Here is an 18459-nt window from a genome sequence, read left to right as displayed (position 1 = left end):
CAGGAATGGGTCCTTTTTCCAGCTGTGATGAAGAAAACCCATCCTTCCTGAGCAGGTTTTGCTGTGCTCTTCTTTCCAGAGCAGCAGAATTGTGTCTCTTAGGGAGTCATTGGCAGAATCCTCTGTGTACAGGATGAGTTCTGACACATTTCAGTGTTAGCGGCGCTACTTCACCTCATTATCTCCAGCAGCTTTAAAACCAAGTTTTCAGTAGACCGCAAAATAAGCCTTGAAGTGTTGTCAGGCTCTTTGATCTAGCAGCTGGTGACAGCTCAAAATATGTTTCTGGTTTAATGTTTATCCTTCGAAATAAGGGCTCTGCGCTCCTCAGTGCACGATTCTGCCGTATGACACGCTCCGCTTTTGATCGTGGTGGCTGGGATGAATACCTTCTAAAATTTGGAGTCCTCTCCCATCGTCAGTAGAGAAAGGGGAGGTGCTGGGGCAATTGGGAAGTCGCTGGCTCAAGCATTGGGAGGAACTGCTTTCTCCAGGACCTATCTCTGCTCTGACCAGAGCAATTTTGGTGGCTGAACAAGCTTTTCTTTCTCCCCTTTTGGAAATTAATCCCGATGTACTGCAGCAGTACCTATATATCGTCATCTCCAGGCTACTGGAGAAGGTTTCTGCAGTAAGGAAGGGCTTTTGTTCTTCCTTTCAGCCGATTAGCCAAGGAGGGTTCGGATTGCATGCGTTCCTTCTTGACTTCCTGCCTAATTAATCTTCTGTCAGTGGTGTGGAGCTGAAAGCAGTTATAAAAGCCTAAAAGCCGGGCTAGATTTCAGGTGCTCCAGCCAAGTAAAGCGCTGCCTTTTTGTGCTGAGGCGAAGCACTTTGCATGTGAACCAAGCATTCACCCCATGCTGAATGCTGAAAGGCCAGGCTGATTGCTTCACTGGTACAGATGGTATCTTTCACCTCTGAATGCAACGCAGGAAGTATTTTAATGCCTAAAAACCCAGGTGCTTAATTAATACAGCTTTTTAATATTCTTCCTAAGCACCTTTGAAGAGATTTAAAGAATGGCCAAAGCCTCTTAAATTTAGCAGTGTAAAAATGGCTTGGGCTCAGTGATGACTTCACGGCTCTGGATTTGAATTCCAAGATGGTCCAGACTTCACATCAAGCACCTTTTCCTTCTGCTGTGTGCCAGGTACTGTGCTCCCTGGGACTGTTAGGAAGCAGGACTCGCATCTTCCTTCCCCACTGCTCCTTTGTTTCTTCCCTTCTGCGCTGCTATGGTCCGTTCTTGTCCTGTGCTCAGGTTTTGGCTCAGCTCAATGAAGGTTTTGAAGCTGTTTTTAGTCTCTGGCAGATGTTATTACCAGCGTGATACAGCAGTTTATCTCCAGAAGCCATCTCAACCATTTTGCAATGAGCGAGGCAGTCAGAAGTGCGGGGTAAGCTGCACCGACATCCCCGTGCAGCCATTTTTCCATGACTTTGTTCCCCAAATGTAAGCGTTTACAGCAAGGAAGCTTCCTAGAGCATAAGCTCTCAGGGAATGTCAGCACGAATTGTTTTCAGATAGGAGGCACCCCGCAATGCAGTAAAGTTGAGGTAACTGCCTCCTTACCCCTCAGGTATTTCGGAGAGAGGAGGCGTTTGCAAAATCTGATTCTGCTGTGTTGATTCTGCCAAGCTTCTGAGTTAAAACATCGTAGTGACAGGAGTTGTTCATAGTCCAGGGAAGACACCGAGCACCTGGCTGCGGGATCACAACGTTCTGCCTCTTCTGGGCAATTACTGCGTTGGCATCAGGACTTGAAAGTTGAGGCTTCACAGCACCTGGGTGTGCTCTGTAACCGTAATGGTTGTGTGCTCCGCAGGAACGCCCGCTTCTCAACCTGCTCTCCATGCTTGGCTGAAGCAAGCAACTCCAAGGCTGAGGTACTTCATGCCTTCCTCGACTCAGTCTTTAATAGCAAGACGGGTTGTTCTCCGTGTACCTGAGCTGGAAGACGGGGATAGGGAGCAGAGTGAAGCCCCATAATCCAAGGGGAGGTGGGTTGTGACCTGCTGCACCACTTTGGCACACAGATGGTTGTGCTCCAACCATCCCCTTCCTCTGCTCACACCACAACTGAATCATCTGAAGAGAAAAGAAAGATAGTCTAAAAAATGGAACCAGCAGATTGAAACCATCTCAAGGAGCTGCCTCCTGTCACCGTTGCCTGAAGAAACTGGAGAAATCTCCTCCTATCTTGGGCCAGGGGTCTGAATTTTGCAGCGGGTTGTTTCTGGAGAGCCGTAGTTGCCAGCTTTTCCCATAGGCTCTCATATTTCAGAGAGGATGTCACAGTAACTTGGATAGCGTATTCCCAAGGTCTAGGCTTTCACTGACTGATAGAGGCATGGTCCTTGGAGACTTGTGAGTAAATCTGACAGGTAACGTGGGAATGGTTCGGTGCCCGCCAGACAGCTGCTCCTTCTCTTCAGTTTGTGCATTAAGCTCAGTGTCTGGTGTTACACCGAGTGGGTTTTGTGATGAGATGATGGATGTATCTCCTTTTCCCTCAAGACAAACCGCTGCTATGCACAGCTGCCTGAAGGGTGGCAGCTCTGTGTGCTTCTGCACCTTTACGCTGTGTTCTCAGTTCCAGATCAGCCCTTTAACACTGTTTATTTCCAAGGGATTGTGCTGCTGTGACTTCTTCAGTTATTTTAATTCCTTCCATAGAGCTTCAGCATGGCAGGACTGTTCTGCAGGTATCACCATCAAAGCAGTAACGCTGAAAGCAGCCTGATTTATGGAGGGATTTTTAAATGGACTTGCAGAATAGTGACAGTGACTCTGGTGGGGCCAATTAGTGGATTAACTTATCTGGATGTAAAGTCCATTTCAGCATTGTGGTTTTAAATCTTGATGACTGTTACGTTCCTATTGCTTGGCCAAGTTGAAAAGGTGAACGTGAAGCTGTGATGATGGCATAACCGCTGCGTTACAGGCGAGGCGAAATGCTGAGGTTAGATATTAACCGTGCTCAGCACTCGCCTGCATGGTGATCCTTGAAGAGCTGACCGTTTTATTTTCTAGCGTTTAATTTTTCACTTCTGTTCCCCAGAAGAATGCAGACCAGTTTAACCTTAAGCACCTATCCTCAGCCCTGGGTTGTTTTTTTTTATGCACTGGAGCCTGTTTGTCCCCAAGGCTGAGGTACTTCATGCCTTCCTCGACTCAGTCTTTAATAGCAAGACCGGTTGTTCTCCATGTACCTGAGCTGGAAGACGGGGATGGGGAGCAGAGTGAAGCCCTAAAATCCAAGGGGAGGTGGGTTGTGACCTGCTACACACTTTGGCACACAGATTTATAGGGCTGGGTACTGATGGAGCTGGTGGAGGTGCTCACCAAGCCGCTCTCCATCGTTTATCAGCAGTCCTGGCTAACTGGGGAGGTCCCAGTTGCCTGGAGGTTGGTAAATAGGACACCCATCTGCCAGAAGGGCTGGAAGGAGGATTTAGGGCCTGCCAGCCTCACCTCGGTGCCGGTTATGGAGCCAATCATCTTGAGTGCCATGGCCTGGTTCATCTTTCCAAGCACTGCCAGGCCTCGCTGTCCAGTGAAGGACAGGAGGGGGCATGAACAGAGAGGAAATGATTTGGAAGAGCCCGTTCTGCTCATCCTAGGACGTGGTCGGACCCTTCCTCAGGCTTCTGCTGTTAGATCTGAATCAGAGTGCTCGTCGCAGAGGAATCTCTCTCCTGCACGTTCGGCTTTGATCACAACGCAGCCTTCCCCACCTGCCGCAGCGGGATGAGGTGAGGGATGAGCTGTGACAGCCGGCACCGCGAGCTGTGCCGAGAGCCCGGAATCACCCCCAGAATGGATGAGCAGACAGAGAGTGTCTTGACTACAGCGTCAGCCCTGAAGTTAGCTGAAAACTGCGGTCTCCATCGTCCCACCGTGCTGCACAGCCTGGCTGAGAGACAGCCTGAGCGTTTCGACAGGGCTCAGCTCTCTTCCAAAGCTCTGCCTTACCAAAAATGAACATTGTTGTTCTTCACTGGCAAAATTCCTTCCTTTTGTTTCCTGGAAAGCCTGAACAGCCCCTTACAGTCGGCAACGGGAAGCAAAGAGAAACCTGAGGCTTAAAGCACATAATTTCATAGAAAAACAAGATGCAATGGGAAGGGAATTGCTCCAAGTGCAGGATCCAAACTGCTCCTTCCACCTTTTGTGCAGCACTGTTTTGTTGCAGAGCATACAGAGCCGGTGTATCTGTGTCCTGCTGCATAGGACAGCTCCTTAAACGTGCAGAAGCTGCGGTTGTTTTGACAACCGTGGGCTAAATTCACCGAGAAACAAAGGGGAAGTTTTCATCTTGCGTTGCTCTGCCTGCCTCGTGTTTTATTTATGGTTTGCTAGCCAAACCTGCTGACAGGCTGTATCTGACTTAGGCCTGGGGAATGAAGGGAGGTGGGATCGTACCAGCCGCTGCCTGGGGAAGGCGTTCCTGTTTCTGGGAGACTTCGCATGAGGCACAAAGTGCGCAGGCAGACGGCAGCTGCTCTAATTAAGACGTACGGTCTCTGTCTTTTTGCCTGCTGCCGCGGCTTTTAAGGTATCTCTCCTCTTTTTAACACCAGAGGAATTTGGGTAATTTATTACCTGTGATAAACGAGCTCGAAGCAAATGTCTTGAATCTTGAGTAAATTGGACGATGAGATGACGAGCCTCCCCAGACGACGGCAGCTGAAGATGCGTAAATGAAGCTGCTGCTTGTGGTTAGTTATTACCCTTCCCCGAGGTCTTTGGAACCGAGGCCTATAAACCACGTTGACAGTCTGCAGAGCGATAAGAGCTGCTAGAGAAAAAAAGCAAATGATCATTAAAAGCACAGGTTTTTGCCTCTGGGTGCTCCTGATGCCGAGGTGCTGGCGTGCAGTTAGCACCGATCAGACTCAGCTCATCGTTTTCCGTTAAGTATTAGGGCTATTTTCTTGTTTCGTTGGTTGAGTTTGGGGTTTTTTTGAGTTTGGGAGTACTTTGGAAGTGTGTCTGACATTTGGAGAGGGTAAAGGCTGTGCTGGCTGCGATCGCTGCGTCTGTACGGTCACAGAATGCTTCAGTGTTTGAGATCAAGTCTTGTTTCTTCCCCTTGGTGCGGGGCGGGGGTTTGTTCATTGGGATATAAACCAAGGATTTGTTTGGTGTTTCAGAGTTTCGGAAGCTGTGGAGGAGCATTCCCGTGGATTCTATAGACGAGGAGAAGATTGAAGAGTATCTGAAACGCCAGGGTATTTCCTCCATGCAAGAAACCGGACCAAAGAAAATAGTAAGAGATAGAAATTACTTAGAGAGTCCCCCTTGCTGACCCCGCAGTGTTACCTCCAAAACACATCAGTGAGCCTATGCAAAACTGCTTTGTGTAGCTTGAGAGAGTGTAACCAAGTTTAAGAAGTTGCAAAAAACAACCCTGTAGCCAGCAGTCAATGCTTTTATAACTCCTTTGAGCCAGTGTAATCCAAGCAACATCAAGAAGAGGCCAAATGCCAGAAATCCCTGGGAGCTCCGGAGTGAAACCTCTGCTTAAAGCTGCACGATACATTAGGAGAAAAAGAATAGTTACTTTTTTGGGAGAAGGTTTTTTGGGTTGAGTTGGGTTTTTTGTTTTTCACTTTTTATTTTCTGCCAAGTAGCTTTCAAATCCCGATAGGAACCATGTAACGTGCCGCCCAGCACACGCTTCCCCAAGCTGGGTGCAGTGTGCTTGTGTTTCACTGAGAGTCCCCAGTGGCTGCAGGCTCTCCAAAGGTGCTTTCTTCCTGGCTTCAAATGAGTTTTTAAAATATTTATTCCATACATATATATATCTCTGTGTGTGTGTGTGTGTGTGTGTGTATGTATACACACATATATATGTGTGTACACACATATATACATACACACATCGTATATGTACACACACACGTGTACACACACACATATGTACACACACATTATATATACACACACATGTATGCAGACAGCTTTCTTCCTGGCGTCAAATGAGTTTTTAAAATATTTATTCCATACATATATATATATCTGTGTGTGTGTGTATATATGTATACACACACACCTATATGTGTACACACATATATACATACACACATTGTATATGTGCACACACACGTACACACACACACGTACACACACATTATATATACACACACATGTATGCACACATTATATATACACATATATACACACACTTTATATATACACACATATACACACGTATACACATACATATATATACACACACTTTATATATATACATACACACATATATATACACACACATATACACATACTTTATATATGCACACATATACACCCATATACATATACACACACTTTATATATACACATACACACATATATATACACACACATATACACATACTTTATATATGCACACATATACACCCATATACATATACACACACTTTATATATACACATACACACATATATATACACACACATATACACATACTTTATATATACAGACATATACACATATACACATACACACATATGTATACACACACTTTGTACACACATATACACATATGTATACACGACATACTTTATATATGCACACATATACACACATATACATATACACACACTTTATATATACACATACACACATATATATACACACACATATACACATACTTTATATATACAGACATATACACACATATACACATACACACATATATATACACACACTTTGTACACACATATACACATATGTATACACGTATATGCACATATATGCACACATTATATACACACATGTGTGCACACATGATATATACACATATATACACACACATAGACACATACACTTTATGTATACACACACTATATATACACACGCATATATACACATGTATACACATATATGCACATTATATATACACACACATATATACACACGTGTGCACACGATATATACACTTATATACACACAGACACATACACACTATGTATACACACACTTTATGTATACACACACTTCATACACACGCATATATACACATATGTATACACATAGACACATATGCACACATTATATATACACACATATATACACACACGTGTGCACACATGATATATACACATATATACACACACATAGACACATACACGTATAGACACTATGTATACACACACTTTATGCATACACACACGACACTATGTATACACACACTTTATGCATACACACACTATATATACACACACACATACATATACACATATATACACATATGCACGCATTATATATACACACATATGTGTGCACACGTGATACATACACATATATACGCACACAGACATATACACACATATACACACACTTTATGTATACACACACTTCATATATACACACACATGTATACACATATATACACACATATACACACACATATACACATATAGATATGTATGCACACATTATATATACACATATATACACACACGTATACACATATTTGTACACACATACATACACATATGCACACATACACATATGCACACATACACACATATCTACAGATGCATATATACACGCATGCATATATATCTACGCGCACACATACATGTGTGCATGCATATATATCTACGCGCACACATACATATGTACACACACATATGTATACATACATATATACACATATATACACACATACACATATGTGTACATATATATACAGATATGTGTGTATATATATAAATCACAGACTCACAGAATCTCAGGAGTTGGAAGGGACCTCGAAAGCTCATCCAGTCCAACCCCTGCCAGAGCAGGGTCACCTAAACTAGGTCACACAGGAAGGCGTCCAGGTTGGCCTTGAATGTGTCCAGAGAAGGAGACTCCACAACCTCTCTGGGCAGCCTGGTCCAGTGCTCTGTAACCCTTACAGTAAAAAAGTTTTTCCTCATGTTTGCATGGAACGTCCTATGTTCCAGCTTGCACCCATTGCCCCTTGTCCTGTCATTGGACATCAGAGAGCAGAGCCTGGCTCCTTCCTCCTGACACTCGCCCTTTACAAATTTATAAACATTAATGAGGTCTCCCCTCAGTCTCCTCTTCTGCAAACTAAAGAGCCCCAGCTCCCTCAGCCGCTCCTCATAAGGGAGATGCTCCACTCTCTAAATGTGTGTGTGTGTGTATATATACACATACATATATATAAATATATATATGTCTTTTCCTCTCCTGCACTGTCCTTTCATGAGAGCCCTTCCCCACAGGACTTGTTCCTGGTTTCTGCCGGTTGCTACACAAGATGCTTTAATGCCTGTCACCACAAAGGCACTTCTCATTAGTTCCTTGTGTACTAAATGTGTCTTAGAGCACGTAATGGTGGATAGAACGATGGGGCACGTATCTGCTCCTGTAGCTGCATGGGAGCGTTTGGGAACTCCACTTACAAACACCAGTTTTACAGCCGTGCATGGGGTACAGAGACTGCTCTGTCCCCAGCGTCAGCTCCCTGCCCGGATTTGAATCTGATGCTGTTGCTCCTTGCAAAAACGAGCAAGCACCTTCCCACCCCAGCTTCAAGCAGGGCTCTTCCCGCAGCAGCGATGAGGAGCGCAGCGTCACCCATCAGGTCAGGCATCGCAGAGCTTTTGACCGCTGTTTGTTTATTCTCCCAGGCGCCTATTCAGAGGAGGAAGAAACCTGCTTCTCAGAAGAAACGTCGGTTTAAGACTCACAACGACCACTTGGCTGGAGTATTAGAAGATTACTCTGATGTCGTTCCTGGCAAACAGTGACCGGTTAAATTCTGAAGTGAAAACGTGCATTTTTATACAGGCTTTTTGCCACTCGGGCTCAGTGTCTGCCCGCAGAAAGACTGTCTGTATGTAGTAATGTGATGTTGTTATCCCCATCCCAGCAACTGCTGAGATGGAACAGGTCGGTTTAAGAGCAAGTACGAACTGCTAAAATTAGAATTTAATTTAATTAGCTAATGGGAAATGTGTCTTTAAGTCGGAGGTTCTCACCAGCTGCCTCTTGGGTAGCGTAATAAATGGGGCTCAGCGGGTAATGCAGGAGTTCCTGTTCAGTGCTTAACTCTGCTCTTATGTTGCTTAGTGGGTATTTACCTGGAATTACTTACGGGGAGCTTTCTGGTAGAATTGAATACAGCATTTGTTTGGCTTATTTCAGGAAAACCTTTTCCTAAAATCACTACAGGCGAGTTTCTTTCACAGTCAAATACTCCCACGGTTTGTACACTCCTTCCTTGCCGTGGTTATTGAACTGCAGTGTTATCCGAGGCTCAGATTCATTAAAAAACCCCCTCTCTAGAGCTCCCAGTGAGCTGCAGGATGGCAATGCAGCTGTAGCTTCCTGATGCTCATCCGAAATTGCCTGCGGCGATTGCTCGTCACTGTAGTGGATGCACATGTGTTGCACAGTTCTGCTGTATGGGCAGGAAGGAAATAAAATGACAGTGTAATACTGAAGCTTTTCTTTTATTTTTTTCTAGTAATAAACTTAAAATGCTGGCTTCCGGGGTTTCTTCCTTAAAGAATGAGAGAGTCAGTGTCCTCTGTGCTTGTTGCATTTTCCTTGTCAAGGAGGTCAAGGAATCTGCTGTATTTTTATCTTCTCAGTGACTTACCGATCTGGGCTAACGCCTTTGACTGGTCTTGTTTGGGGGAGGAGGAAAACCACCTTAAACGAAAGCTCCCTGATGTTGTGCGCAGTGCAGGCTAACGAGGAACGGAGCCAAATTACGTCCTCTCCATAACTTATTTTGCTGTGCTGCACCAGGGCCTGTCAATGCTGTTATTGTTTCCGTGGCCCTGCAGGAGAGGAGCCGTTTCTCGGCTCCTCTGGGGTTAGGATCAAAGATAAAATGAGGTGACTGTGATATCCCACCGATGGCTGCTGCGTGCACACGGGCTGTTACCTCGCTTGGCCTATCGAGGGGTTGCAGCAGGGGCCGTCAGCTCGGGACACGTGAACAGAGGAAGGATAAGGCTTTGCTGCTGCAGGACTGACCAAGTTGATGTCTGCTTGGGGGAGAAATACCCTTCTGTAAGTGTGGCATTTATCCTTCTGCGTAATACACCTGATTTTAGAGAGGGCTGTTTTGAGAAACGGGCAGTACTGCCAGCATTGCACGTCAGCCCCCTTTAAAGAGTTGCTGAATGCTGGTAGGAGGTTTCTTCTGTTATTTTTTATTATACATAGATATAATGTGCATTTTCTATACATAAAAGCACGCTGCTCCAGCTGGTTTTGAAGCTGTTTTTATTTCCTCTGTCTTTCAGGTCAGCACAAGCAATTCCCCTTGGATCTCTTTAGTTTTCCGTTAGAGCTCTGCTTTAAAGCACCCGTGGCACACGTGCAAAGCCGCTCACCTCCCTCTCTGTCAGCTCCGCTCAGGAATAAAGGTTCTCTTCCATCTGCTGCATTTTTGAGCAGTGATTTTCTCGGTGAGCTCTTAGTGAGCTCCGAGCTGCCTTTTCATACCTTTGGGGGTTTTAATGGGGTGATTTCTCAAGCGCCTTTCATAGCATCATCCTTTCCGCTCTGTGAACCAAAGGTAGGCTGGCATCTGCTTTTGTTTCTCTGCCGAAGTGATTAAGGTGGTAGGGGAGTCTAAAGAAAACGCCTCTGGCTACTTTCAAAGATGAAAAATACGTCAGGTCAAAAAATAGGAGAGCAGGAAAGGAAGATTGACCACCGGCGCCGTGCTGTGCTGGCGTTGTCGGGCTGCGGTCCTCAAAGGAACAAACCGCTCCAGTGGGCAAAACTGGGTTAGATGCTTTGTCTCCTTGGAGGACGTTTTGCAGCTTGTTAGGGTACAGGCTCAAAGCTTAAAAATAGCTGAAGGGAAGCTCGCATTGCCCCGTTGGAGGTGGCATGGAATATAAGGCGAGCGGTCGTGAAGAAAACAAGTTCAGAAAATGAGAATGAGCTCCTCTCTTCTGTGTGAGTTTGCTATCAGAGATGCTCCCAGTGATCCTTGGAGGGTTTTTTTTCCTAAGACCTCTTAAAAATCAAGTGGTGCAACTTGAAAATATCTCAGGCTACATCAATGGGAGTCTGTTTGTCGATGGCATTTTGGTACCGCTCCGGTCTCTTCACAGCATAATGCCCACATCCGGCTTTTCACTGAAGTTTAACATAAGAGTTCGCAGCTGTTAAAAACTTAAACCTACTTCATCTTTCTCCGGGGTGTTCTCATTTATTGTGTCTGGCAAGAGCGTTCTCCCAGTGGCCAAAACCATCATGCCCTCGGCTCGCTTTCTTTGGCCAAAGCCCTGTTCCCTCAGTCTGGCGCTGCGAAACGCTGCTGGGAAGCATCGCGCTCTCTCCTGGGGGCCTGTTGCTCCATTTTTCTCTTCCTTCCCTGGCAGCGTTGGGCTGTTCTTGACAGAGACATCGTGTCCCTTCTTATGCATTTCAGGAAGGTTTTTTGGGCAAACTGACCTGTGTGGTCTCTACCTGTCCGTGCCAGGTGAGGCTCCTCGAGTGGTGCATGTCCTGCCCAGCCAGGATGTTGTTCCCTCAGCTGTGAGATTCAGAGCATCCATCCCATCATTTGGTCCTTTCTAACCCTCTGGGGCAATGATGAGCAGTTTGTGATGCTGATGGAGACACGGGCAGGGTCCTGGGATAAAGGAGGCTGCTGTTTCTCAATGACAGGAGCTCTCTGAGATAAATCTTTGCTGTCTATGTCAGCCTTTTCGCTTGCACAGCTGCATCTTGAGCCCGTGGCTGCAGGGACGGTATCTACAGCAGTCACAGATAACCCCCCAAAATGACAGCACTGTTGTTTTTTAAGGTATGAGTGGCCTGGGGGTGTCACACCCCTCAACATGGAGCTCGACTGGCTCCTTTCCTACAAGTTGCTCCAACTGAAGAGTTATTCCACCCCCTCCTCCGTTACGAGGATGGTTCTGGAAAGGGATGGAAAACAGCAGGATCGTGCATGGTCGAATGAGAAAAGTGACATGAGGCGGTTTGTGGCAAGAGCTGATCTATAATTCATGGTGATCATTCGAGGCTTTTAGGGAGCGGAGGAGAGAGAGGCGAGGGAGCCCCGGTGCACGGTGTAAAGACCCCGCGCGTGGATGTAGCCGGCGAGCGCTGTCACTTCGGATGAGCACGGGCAGGCGGTGCAGGGCCACCGGGGAGAGCTGGGCTCCCGGTACCTGCGGATGGGGAGGGGGCCGCGCTTGAGGCCGACTAAAAGCAACCGTGGCACTGACATCTCATTATTTCCAGCTTTATTGCTCGCTTTCCGGTCGCTGCTAATGTAGCAGGCCCAAATTCCTGTGTGTGTTACTGCCTGGGGGGGGGTCTCTGGCAGCTCCTGCGTCTGCGGGAGGATGTCCAGTAGGGTTGAGTGCTGTCGACTGGTTCAGACTGGTAAGGCTACGTGGTGACAGCCATCAGGGAGAGGAGAGCTCAGCCCCCCGTGTGCCGAAGAGGTGGCTGGGATCTGTCCGCGGGTACGGCGATGATACACGCAGATGATGCAGTCAGACTCTTCCTGGCAGCCACGGCAGATGACATAAGAGGGGAATGTGGGAAGTTTGGCCTGGATATTAGGGGGAAAAAAAAAACAACTGGTGTGGGGTTTGTTCATCCAGGGAGGTTTCAGTCGTCGCCCTGATCTCCTGTTGGCAGCGGTCCTGCTGCGAGAGGGAGCTTGGACTCGAGGCCTCCCTTACCCAGTGCAGGTTGTCCCTCCATTAAGTTAATTTTTTGACTGTACCTGCACTTCTGGGCGTACATCCAAGGCCTGAAGTACTCGTGCGGTTCCCTCCTGCCTCCATCAGTCACGTTGTATCCTCTGTTCCCTCCTGAGCTGGTTATTAATTATGGAGACTGCAGAGATGAAGTCCAGAGGCTGCTTAATGCTTGACTTCCCCGTGTTTTAGAAGCAGCATTTCAGGGATCTACTAATGGTGTTTCTTAGCCTTGTTCTTTCAGCTCCACCATCGGCGTGAACGTGGCGGCGAGGCGCATAATGGTGTTGAAACGTTGGCTGAAGGCACAGCTGCAAACTTGAAGCCTTCAGATGCGCTGTGCAGTTACCCCATCCTTGCCGGGGCGGTGGGATGGCCAGGACGGTGCCAAGCCCGTCGCCCCTCTACTCCCCCAAGCTTGGACATTCGGGGAGCAAACACACGCTGAGCGCTGTGCCCTGGCCCCAGCTGTCCCTGCAAGCTTTGTCCCCACCTCTTTGCTTCCTGTCCAGCCTCCAAAGCTGCCTGGCCAGACCCCAGCGCTGTCTCATCTTTCCTCTCCCGGCTTTGTTTTTCCTTCCCTCCTCCTCTCCGCAGAGGCCCGAAGGAGCTGGCGTTGGGCTCGCTGCTCCTCCTCTCCCCGTCAGCTCTGTCTGCCCTTTGCTCTCCCTGCCCCTGCTGGCTCCTCTCCCTTCCCATGGCACCGGCCCCAGGTCACCCCCCCTTCTCGCATCCTTGTTCCTGTTCCTCCACCGCTCAGCTGTGTCCGTCTGTCCTGGGACGGACGTGGGAGGTCCGTTTTTCTGCCTCAGAGCTGCAAACCCCTGCATGGGGATGCTGAGATGCATAGGAAGGAGCAGCTCACATCCCCTCCTTCCCAAATTCAGCCTCGAAAAGAAAACATTTGAGGAAGTGGAAGCAACAAGAGCACGAAATTTCCTCCTTTTGGCTTTTCCAGCACTGCCTGTTGGTACCCCCAGGGTTTCTTCTCCCTGCTGGGGGGTGCCAGGGCTGCCCTGGGTGTCCCTGGCCCCGTTTGGCAGTGCTGGTGTCAGCCAGCAGCTCGGGCCTCCCCATAAGGTCACGGGGAAGGAATGTTCCCCCCAGCCACGCAGGGAAAGGTCACTGTGGGCAAAGGGGACCCTGCCTGCTCCCAGCCCTCACCAAAAACACTCTGGCTTAGAGCAGGGGGGAATAAAACCAGGGCCCTGTTTCCTTTCGAGCCGTTCGTCTGCGTTGTGCTCAAGCTCGTTGCTCTTTTTCCCTTCCTGCCAGGACCTCTTCCCCAAGGAAACAAAAGATGTGAGTCACAGGGGGATGAGCCACCATTGAGGGCTTAGCCCCCCCGGCCACGGCTTTCGAGTGACACCTCCAAACCTTTTAATAGCTCCCTTCCCACACCCTTCTCCGGCTGCTTTGGCCACGCTGCAGCTCGCTCCTGGTTCTTTGTTTTCGGAGCCTGGCCGAGCCCCCTGGGGCCGCTGGTCACGCTCACCCGGGGCGGAGCGGAGGAAGGAGGAGGAATTTCTAGGTTGGGCTTTGCAAACCGAGTTTTTGAAAATTCTCAGCGTGTTAAAATCAAAATAATAATAATAATAATAATCATCATCTTAATCATCTGGCCCTTGGTCTCTAGGTTACGATCGCCTCTTCTGTGGCTGAGCTCATGGAAAATCGCAGCTTAGCTCCTGCTAAGCTGGGTGCCAAGAGGAGGAGGTTTGAAAAGTAACCGATAACATCTTTGTAAACTTGGAGTCGTTGCTGATCCTTCCAGCCTGGATTTTGGAGCTTTCCTAGAGACGCAAGCGAGCCGAGCAGGACGGTATCTGCCCCCCCAAAAAATCAACCACATTACCTTTAAATACCCCAGGGGAGGAAGGAGGCTGCTGTTCCGGGCTCCGTCTCCCTGTTCCCAACCAGCTACGCAGGATGACGCTCTGCACGTAACTTACAATAATCACTGGCTTTTATTTTTAAAAAATTACAATAGAAAAGTACCTTTAGACATATTTCCAAAAGCGGAGTAGACAACGTGGAAGCTTCTCTCTCTCTCTCTCTCTCCACAAAACAAAGTACAGGAAATAATTTGCTCAAAGAGTCTGTGGGTCGCCTGGAAACGCCGGTGTCGTTCCTTCTGGAGCCGCTCGAAGGTTTGGCTTGGGATCGGTTTCTTTATCAGTCCAGCTTTTTACAGAAAACCCCCATGGGACCAATCTCTCCCCCTATCCCTGTCCCGAAATCTCAGCCCTCGCCCACCCACAGAACCAAGGGAAGGAGGAAGAAGAAGGTGGTGATGTTTAACCACGCCACGGGCACCCTCCGGCTGAGCTGGGTGCACCTGAGGGATCTCAGGGGAAAGGCAATGAGAGGAGAGGAGCTTTGTGCCTCCTGTTGCAAGAAACCGAAATGTTGCAGGTTTGGTTTGTGGTTTGCTTTGCTCTTTCTTCTCCCAAATTCCTCCTGGAGCGAGAAGGACGGCCCAGCGTGGCGAGAGGTCTCTTTGCCGGTTCGCTACCTCCATAAACGTTTCAGATGCTGCCCCAGGGGTGTCTCTGCACATGGAAATGCTACGCAGCGAGCAGCCAGAGGCACAACCTCGATGCCGAACCCCAGCGCTTTGGCGTTAACGGTAGGCACGGGGCTAAGCCCCTCGGTTTGCTCAGGACTCGCCCCCGACCCGTGGTGAGCTGGTGAACGCAGGGTTTGCTTGGTTGCTTGGTTCTTTTTCCTCATACAGCAGTTTACGATGCCCGTAACGACTTGGAGCAGGAAAGAAGAGGCGAATTCTCACCTTGCTACGTGCGCGGGCGCTGTCGCTGCCCGTCCCTGATCCGAGCGTTGTGCCGCGCCGAAGCTCTGCGCAGCGAGCTACGAACATAGCCCTAAGGTTAAAGAAAAAAAAACCATAAGGAAGTTTCTGATTGTCAACTGGTGCAACTAGGGAAGGAACCGGTAACGCTGCGAGCGTCCGCAGGGGCAAACCGGGTCCCGTCAACCCGAATCTCGCCGTCTTGCGCCTTCGCCACGCGGCTCGCGGGGACGAGGAGGGGGACATAGAGGCTTAATGACACGCACCCGAAAGTCAAGCACAAGAACCTGTGGTCCGACCCAGTGTAAGATTGTCCTAGTTAGGAGGTTTGGTACAAAAATACTTGTTCTCGTTTTGCTTTGTGTTGTGGGTTTGTTTTTTTTTCTGTAGTCTGCTTTCCTACGGTTCTGTTTGAAAAGGCTCGTTCCAACCGCTGCAGCAATGCCTGTCAAACCACGCTTTCAGAAGTAACACTTTTTTAATATACAGTGTACAAGAGGAAAAATATTATTACTGGGGATGCTTTTTTGTTGTTGTTGTTTGTCTTCTAGGAGAGCAGATGTGTGATAGAGGCTGTGGGAAAGTCTTGGAGGAATCCAAACTTGGGTGAGGTTTTGGGGTTGGTTGTTTTCAAGCCTGTAACAACAGAGAGAGAGGTGTTAACTAAAAAGAAAAAGCGAAGCGGCTGCGATTTCGGGCTGAGGCAAAGCCAAAAAGGACCAAAATAAGGACAGTTTTTAACTGGGAAAGGGCAAGGTGGGAAGGACCCCGCTGGCACTGGTTTGCTCCCTCCTGAAGGCTGCAGCCTCAGGGATTTGAACTGAGGAGGTGGCCGCTGGGGAGCTGAGAGTTAAACCTGAGCTGAGTTTTGCACTTAAGAGGAATTCGGTCTGTGTTGATCCAAGGCAGGAAGCGAGGACAGCGGTGAGATGAGATTACGGGGTCCCAAACGTGGGAATTGTGGGAATCCCAGTGCCAAATGTGGAAATCCCAGTGCCAAATGTGGGAATTCCGGTGCCAAATGTGGGAATTGTGGGAATCCCAGTGCCAAATGTGGAAATCCCAGTGCCAAACGTGGGAATTGTGGGAATCCCAGTGCCAAATGTGGAAATCCCAGTGCCAAATGTGGGAATTCCGGTGCCAAATGTGGGAATTGTGGGAATCCCAGTGCCAAATGTGGAAATCCCAGTGCCAAACGTGGGAATTGTGGGAATCCCAGTGCCAAATGTGGAAATCCCAGTGCCAAACGTGGGAATTGTGGGAATCCCAGTGCCAAATGTGGAAATCCCAGTGCCAAACGTGGGAATTGTGGGAATCCCAGTGCCAAATGTGGAAATCCCAGTGCCAAACGTGGGAATTGTGGGAATCCCAGTGCCAAATGTGGAAATCCCAGTGCCAAACGTGGGAATTGTGGGAATCCCAGTGCCAAATGTGGAAATCCCAGTGCCAAATGTGGGAATTCCGGTGCCAAATGTGGGAATTGTGGGAATTCCAGTGCCAAATGTGGAAATCCCAGTGCCAAATGTGGGAACTGTGGGAATTCCAGTGCCAAATGTGGGAATCCCGGTGCCAAATGCGGGAACTGCGTGAATCACAGTGCCAAACACGGGAATTCTGGTGCCAAACACGGGAATTGCGGGAATTCTGGTGCCAAACGTGGGAATCCCAGTGCCAAATGTGGGAACTGTGGGAATTCCAGTGCCAAATGTGGGAATCCCGGTGCCAAATGCGGGAACTGCGTGAATCACAGTGCCAAACACGGGAATTCTGGTGCCAAACACGGGAATTGCGGGAATTCTGGTGCCAAACGTGGGAATCCCGGTGCCAAACACGGGAATGCCGGTGCCAAACGTGGGAATTGTGGGAATCTCGGTGCCAAATGTGGGAATCCCAGTGCCAATCACAGGAATTCCGGTGCCAAATGTGGGAACTGCGGGAATTCTGCTGCCAAACATGGGAATCCCAGTGCCAAACATGGGAACTGCGTGAACTTCGGTGCTAAATATGGGAATCCCGGTGCCGTGGTGGCAGCAGCGACACCGCCCCACAGAACCCGATCCCAGGGGACACGGCCGCTCCCTCGGGGATCTCCCACCGGCTTCCTCACCCCTCTGCCCCCTCCCCAAAACCAGGGGCCACCTCCCCTCGGCGCAACCTTACCAGCACACTCTGGTTTTGCGGAGAGCACGCCAACCCAGTAGCCGCCTTGGAAGACTCCGTTAATACCCACAAGACTGACTGTAGGCCACCATCACACACCTGAGACCTGCGGGAGGACACAGGGCACGGGGTCAGGGGATGCTGATGGGGACAGCGGTCGGTGTGCCCGTCCTCTTTGGCGGTGGCCGGGGTCAGCAAATCCAGCCCTGCTCACATTTGAGCTGGAAACCTTGGCACGCAGCATCTTTTGGAAGAACCGCTGGTTCCCAAAAGCCTCGCCGCTCCCTATTTTTATCTGTTGGGCCTAAAACAGCCAGGAAATGCGGGCTGGCTGCAGCCGTGGCTGCTCCTCCAGCCCTGCCTTGGATCCATGGGAGTTTCTCCGCAACAAACTCGAGAGCAGGCTGGGATCAGGGGGCAAGGGATGCTCGGCATCAACCAAGTCTCTTTTTCCCTCTTCCCTTTGAATCCCTTTGGTTTCTCCACACAAGGCTGACTTATTTGCCGGGTTTTTTTCCAGCACTTACCCGGCATTCAGCAGAACTGACGGGACTTCCAGCCCTGAGAACCAGCCTCGGAGGGGGGCAGCCAGCGCATCTGCAAGGACAAGAGGGCCAGAAGGTGAGAGGGGTGGTGTGGGCCTCCTACACCAGAAAGTGCTGGCCACCTTGGGATCCCCTTTCCTGGCCCACCTCAGGCATGGAAATGCAAATGGTACAGCAGAAAATGTCTAACAGGGGTGAGCCAGCAATGTGCCCTTGAGCCAAGAA

The 18459-nt window shown here is 48.9% G+C and overlaps 1 protein-coding gene across 1 annotated transcript in view; it reads left to right on the top strand.

Annotated features, from left to right (window-relative positions):
- Window positions 1-9128, top strand: part of GTF2E2 (general transcription factor IIE, polypeptide 2, beta 34kDa) — a gene marked incomplete at its 5' end in the record, with an annotated part of 12090 nt that extends 2962 nt beyond the window's left edge. Inside the window, 2 exons of the mRNA XM_010180953.1 lie at window positions 5161-5276; window positions 8662-9128. Of these exons, the coding sequence (XP_010179255.1) occupies window positions 5161-5276; window positions 8662-8781 (236 nt within the window). The remainder of the gene's footprint in view (window positions 1-5160; window positions 5277-8661) is intronic.
- Between the last annotated feature and the right edge of the window lie 9331 nt (window positions 9129-18459).

Source organism: Mesitornis unicolor, unplaced genomic scaffold, assembly GCF_000695765.1.
Source record: "Mesitornis unicolor isolate BGI_N332 unplaced genomic scaffold, ASM69576v1 scaffold14763, whole genome shotgun sequence".
NCBI classification, from domain to species: domain Eukaryota; kingdom Metazoa; phylum Chordata; class Aves; order Mesitornithiformes; family Mesitornithidae; genus Mesitornis; species Mesitornis unicolor.
The sequence above is the reverse complement of the archived record's forward strand: the minus strand, read 5'-3'. Positions and strand labels throughout refer to the sequence as shown.